This window comes from Zootoca vivipara, chromosome 17 (genome assembly GCF_963506605.1).
Source record: "Zootoca vivipara chromosome 17, rZooViv1.1, whole genome shotgun sequence".
In the NCBI taxonomy this organism is placed as follows: domain Eukaryota; kingdom Metazoa; phylum Chordata; class Lepidosauria; order Squamata; family Lacertidae; genus Zootoca; species Zootoca vivipara.
This window is the reverse complement of record NC_083292.1, coordinates 19,435,233-19,441,258: the sequence shown is the minus strand read 5'-3', so window position 1 is coordinate 19,441,258 and position 6,026 is coordinate 19,435,233. Positions and strand designations below refer to the sequence as shown.

At 45.8% G+C, this 6,026-nt stretch overlaps 1 protein-coding gene across 13 annotated transcripts in view; it reads right to left on the bottom strand.

Moving 5' to 3' along the window:
- Nucleotides 1-6,026, bottom strand: part of MTMR3 (myotubularin related protein 3) — a 312,417-nt gene that overhangs the window by 3,861 nt on the left and 302,530 nt on the right. For 6 of the 13 annotated variants that reach the window (XM_060269306.1, XM_035099150.2, XM_035099156.2 and 3 more), the window contains 3 exons: nt 4,026-4,136; nt 3,419-3,507; nt 976-1,002 (listed from right to left, as the gene is read on the bottom strand). In XM_060269306.1, coding sequence (XP_060125289.1) covers nt 976-1,002; nt 3,419-3,507; nt 4,026-4,136 — 227 coding nt within the window. The remainder of the gene's footprint in view (nt 1-975; nt 1,003-3,418; nt 3,508-4,025; nt 4,137-6,026) is intronic. The other 7 variants (XM_035099155.2, XM_035099158.2, XM_035099159.2 and 4 more) reach the window with 3 other exon arrangements.

The following is a 6,026-nucleotide window of genomic DNA, read 5'->3' as shown; positions in this document are numbered from 1 at the left end:
TGAAAACATCAAGGCAGTGAAGACAGACCACTCTTTGAAAAAGCCATCCAATTCCCCGCACGGTGAAGATTCTGAAAGGGTGATGGTTCACAGCAAGACCTAGCTGCCAAAAGAAGACTAAGTATTTCCTTTCAAGAGAAACTCCTGGACATTATGTAAAAGAGAGACTAATTGTTGAATTTTCTGCCTGGGTATATCTGTTCAAATCTCATGCAAAGGGATCACTTAGTCCCTACGCATGTTCTTATACCCAGTTCAGGATTTTTGCCAGACTCCTGGCCCTCAGTGTCATAGTCATATTCCTTCTCAGAGACTCTACTCCACCTGGCTAGCAGAGGAGACCTTAATGCTCACGCTGCCTTGTCCCCTACTCAGGGCCCGTTAGCCCACCAATAAGGCCTGTTTCACCCTTGTGCTATTTCAGAAGTGATTGGTAAGGTTCTCTCTGTGTGCTGCTCAAGAACTCCCCAACAGCTGCCAGTTCTCTGTAATACCAAATTCAACAGAAAAAGGCCAAAATAATTTGTTAATTTCTATATACCAGTGGTGGCAGATGTGGAGGGATAGAGCTCCCCTCCCCTTACCTGGATGGGGCCAGGGCAGGGTGGACACCTTGCCTTGGCTGCAGCCCTAGCAGGTAAGCTGCAGTGATACAGGTAATCAGGAGGGTGTCTCCGCTCCACCAAACCGGATGCTACCATTCAGTACACAGAAATTGCCTGCTCTTATCATTGAAATACTCACTGGAGATAAGCCACTTGCATGTTAGCCAAAGTTGCAGTATGGAGTATGAAACAAAGAGGCTTATTAGTATAATGTGAAAAGAGGCCCACAGACCTCAATATCCAACTGGGCTGCTACCATTCGTCTTAGGTGTAACGATTTATGGGCAAGAAGAGTGCAGGGGAGGGAGTCAAAGGTTAGTTTGAAGAGGTTATCGGAGAAATGCAAGCAGAGGCTGTTCCAAATGCTCACCGGGTCTGATCAACACAGTCAGGGTCCCTGCAAGGAGGGGAGAAAAAGCTCAGGGGGGAGACTAAATCAGAGGGTTTGTGGTTCCCCCCCCCCAGAAATGGCAAGATGAGACCACTGTCTTTTCCTGCTAGCCTGAAAAAAGGTAATATACAGCTATGTTTTAAACAAAAAATGTTAGTGTGCTGTGAGAAATGAAGTTAAATGTCCCCTGCAAGCCCAACAATGGCCCAGCAATGGAAAAGGCTGTCCCTGCTGCATCTCTGCATCTTTCTTCGGACCCACCTTCCTCCAATCAGTAGGCATGGCAAGAACAGTGACACGTGCAGAAACACAGTGCATGGCCTCCACTGAGAAACATCATTTCTTATTGTAGGAAATAAACTGGTTTGGGTTTTGTTGTTGTTGGTTGGGGGTTTTTTTGGTGGTGGTGGTGAGATATGAGACACGTGCCTCTGATTTTAATATAAAATAAAGAGTGCCGCAGAAATCAGACTGGGAAACACAATTTAACTATTGAGGAAATGGACATGGCACACACTGTCTCAAGATGGATCAAACCTCAAAATCAGCTCCTACTTGTTCTTTGGAAGCCTTCTCAGCTAAGAAGACTTGACACAGCTAGAAGATGAAGCAATAGAATGGAACATTCAGCTCCTGTTCAAACAGACTTCAGGGCAAAGCACAGGACCTCTGTGTTTGAGGTGATTTAAACATTTGCTTGAAGCAGAGAATGCAGTGTAAAAGGAAGAGCATGGGCCAGGTGCTAAACTGGCAGGGTAAGCCCAGGAATAAGAAAGAGAGGCATGGAGCCTGTTGGTGGTGCTGCTTGACTGGAAACAAAACAAGTTAGTGAGAAAGTTTGAGACAAGCAAACCCACTAAAAAAAGGCTGGGGTGCGTCATTGGTAAGGGAGGCCTTGTTGGCAGCACTATACCTGACTGCCACCTGGCTGGTGCTGACCTATGACAGGGCCTTCTCAGTGGTGGTTCCCCAGGTGCAGAATTGCCCTCTTGGGTGAGATGCGCCTGTCTTCCTCATTACTGACTTTAACTTCCCCCTGAAACACATTCCTGGATACCCAAGGCATTTGATGGCTAAAAGATGCTGGCCATGGCAACCTTGAAATTACGCTTTAGTGACAGCTTTTAAACGTTTTACATTTAATTGTTTTATATGTTTTATACGTGTTTTTTAAAAAATTTTATTTTAAATTGCATTGCTTTAACGTTTTGATATTTGCGACTTTGAGCATTTTTGGGAGGAAGGGCAGGATACAAAGGTAATAAATAATAATAATAATCTGGTGTATGCAGACTTGCGGCACTCTTCTAACACCTTAGATATGAAGCAATAAGACAAGCTTCTGCAAAAGACAGTTCTTCAGGAATGTACAAAAAACGTACAAGGCTCTAGAAAGGAAGCAGGTACCACAGGAAGTGGAGTTTGGGTGCCATTAAGGCAGGGGTCAGCAAACTTTTTCAGCAGGGGGCCAGTCCACTGTCCCTCAGACCTTGTGGGGGGCCGGACTATATTTTGAAAAATAATATGAACGAATTCCTATGCCCCACAAATAGGCCAGAGATGCATTTTAAATAAAAGGACACATTCTACTCATGTAAAAACATGCTGATTCCCGGACTGTCCGCGGGCTGGATTTAGAAGGCGATTGGGCCGCATCCGGCCCCCGGGCCTTAGGTTGGGAACCCCTGCATTAAGGGTAGGAGAGTAAGAAAGATAAGCATCTGCATTCATGGCACTGCAATTCTTTGGGAAGTTCTTCTGTGCAAGCCCTGTGCTTTTTGTACAGCTCCCATTCCCTTCAATGGAGCTTGCACAGAACTTCCCAGTGTGACTGTGCCCCGCACCCCACATGTTAACTGGAAGGGAGGTGCCCCTTGGATTTTCCAACAACATGCCTCAAGCCAAGAGAATAACTGCAGGTGTAAAGCAAAAGGGTTCTGTTGCTCTTCTCAAACCACCATTTACTGTGTCTTGGTGGGAAGTTTAGGATTCATACTTAAGCCCCAATGCAAAGCCACCAGGGAATCTGACCTCTTAACAACTCTCTCCACCCTTAAGAAATTACAGTTCCTATTATTTGGGAGAAGCCAGGAGTCTTTAAAGTGGTATAAATAGTACTTTAACTGTAAGGTGTGGATGTGGGCTTTGTGACAAAATTTATAACACTCTTAAAGCTTGTCAAAAGCTAAGCCCTTCTGACGTTGGCCATGATGGACTCAGCAAGAAGAACACTATGCAGTGGGTGTCTACCTTTGCTATAACACTGCAGTGTGTGGCTCTACGGTCAGACATGGGAGAGTGATCTTATCAAGGAAAAATAAAAGGCAAAGTGGCCAGAGGCTAAAAGAAAGAGGAGCCCCTCCAGGACATGGCAGCAGAACAGCATACCTGCATCCCCCACTATCCATCCTACATGCATTACCTGCAGTGGTGCTTCCTGCTGACAAGCCAGAATGCACTGTCGCAGCCATAACAGTGTGCAGCCAGGTGATCAGGAAGCCATCGTGTCACCTGGGAACAGAGACATAAAGAGAGAGAGAGAACTTAAATACAAGCAACACAGCACAGTTTTAGAAAGTAAGAAGGAAACAGAGGGAGGGAAGGAAGGAAGGAAGGAAGGAAGGAAGGAAGGAAGGATTGTTTCTTCATCTTTGGCCAAATAACAGAAGAATCTTCTAACTGGGCATCTCAAATACCAAGTTTTCACAAACAGAGTTAAGGCCCCCAACTTCCTCTCACACTTACATAGCTAAATAAGCCAAGCACACTGACACACCACGTGTTAGTCAAGGAAAATGCTTTCATCATTTCCCAGTGCAGGTCCCAAAGGCAGAAAACTGACATCTTAGGGGCTTCTTTGACACAGGTACAGGTTTTTCAGTATTGGAGACAACGGGGACAAGAGGGAAGAGGTTTCAAGAGACCAATGTCAGAACCAAAGGGATACAGAGTAGTGCCAGGTGATTAGTAGCAGGTGCCGATATAAGGAAAAGGGAGAGGAAGGCCACGGAGATGGATTTTGCCTGTACCTCTGTGTCCTGTTTATCCACCTGCTCCCAGCTGGCTTCAGAGAAAATCTCTGTACTGCAGCGAGACAAACAGTTCTGATCCAGATTGCTTTCCGAGTCAGGGATTGAAGTCTGTTGGCAAACAAACACAGCTGAACAGAACCTACTCCCAACCCCTCAGAACATGGATTAGGCAGCTGAGAAGAGGGAATCCTTCTGAACCTCCTGCTCAGAGATCAGATTATGGGATAGGGTGGAGAGGTGGCTTCTACCAAGTTCCTCAAAAGTTCTGCAAAACAGAAAACCCAAACTCATTGCTAAAATTCAAATGTTGCCATGAGCAGATCTGATAGCAATATACTTTCACGGCTCATATATTTTGGCAATGATTGGGGTGCTGATGTTATCTCTATATGGTAAGATACTTGAAAAGGTGTGTGATGTGGAGCAGAAGACAGAGCTCTGTGGCATAAATACGGTGCTGCAGAAGCTCCAACAGTAAACACTGGAATCCCCGAATAGACCCAGTCGCTTTCCGATTCATTTGAAAAACTGTACGCCATGCAGAGCACCATATAATACAATCATGAAGAAAAGACTATTTAAGCTCTACAGCACTGGTTGTGGGGGACGGGGAACAGAGTGGGGCTTCACTTGAGCAACTGTGGGTGTACAAGCAATTTGGGAGAGGCAACAGTGGAGTGGCAACAGCGGCCAGAAGACATTTACCCTTTGGGTAAAAATGGGAAGAAAATGAGAGGAGATCTGGGGTACTTAGTTTCTCTTGCAGGCTTTGCCAGCTGGGGGGAAGAAGCTAGAATAAACTCTTCAGACACCCCACTTGTGCCAGAACCGCAGGTGCTGCTGCTTCATAGCAGCATCCTCCTGCCAGCCAAATCCCTTAGACAGTTTCAGACAGTTTAAGGCTGTGCAAACAAAACACTGGTTATTTTTAAAATACCAGTTTTCCAGCTACTGTGCAGTTCTACTAAACATGCAGCAGAAGTCTATGGGACAAGCCTTTCTCCTTAGAACACGGAAGAGGAAGCTTTTCGAGCCCAAGGACCACGTTTCATTCCAGGGGCCATGTGCCAGTGATGAGCAGGACTAGAAGCAAAAGTGGACAATGGATGTGAATTTTACTTCTGCACAGTAGGATAAGCTTTTTAAACACTCTCACACTCTTCTATTCTCAATCCATTCCAGTCAGACAAATACACTGAAGGAGGGTGCAATATAGAGCTGGTGTAGCCTGGGTAAAGTTCAGAGAGCAAACAGATGGGGCCTGGAGGGCCGCACTTGGCTCCCAGGGCTGAGGCTCCCCAATCCTACCTTAGGATTATTCTATATATCAGGGTAGAAATGAAGTTTCAACTGAGGTCTTAATGTCTTCCCACCGCACCCAAAACCTTTAAGACGACGACTACATCACTTGGGAGGGCCAATCCAGAGCCAAGCACAAGCCCAACAGCCTACCTTCCAATTATCCACCCATCTCTCTATTCACCCTCCTGACTCATTTGGTTACTTACTGGCAATTTTGCTTTGGTCAGCCCTCAGGATGCACTCTCTCATCCAGGCTGCACTGGAAAGAATGGGGGGCATATGGCTGGCTGGGTACTAACCACCGTTTCACAGTTGCTGATTCCCCTTTGAATGTCACACTGAGAGATCTCACGTTGGTAAGCAGAACACATTTGGATCAAGGACTGCCAGCTGATGATCCATCCCATTGCATGCCACATCACGATCGACCCTGTTTTCATGCTTTATGTTATACATGCATTTTTTAAAATTCTGAAGCAGCCTCAAGCATCCATACACCTGCACTCATAAACACATGACACGAAGAACTGCCCCTTAAAACCACCGACAGGTTAAAAAATGATGCAACAGGGGTGCTTCTTTTGAGGGAGGACTCTTGGCCACTTAAAAGAAAATGCAGAAACTGGTGTATAGTGATGTAAATCTACATGGACTGTAGAGACCTTTTAACGGGCCTAAACGGTGCGTAGGCATTTC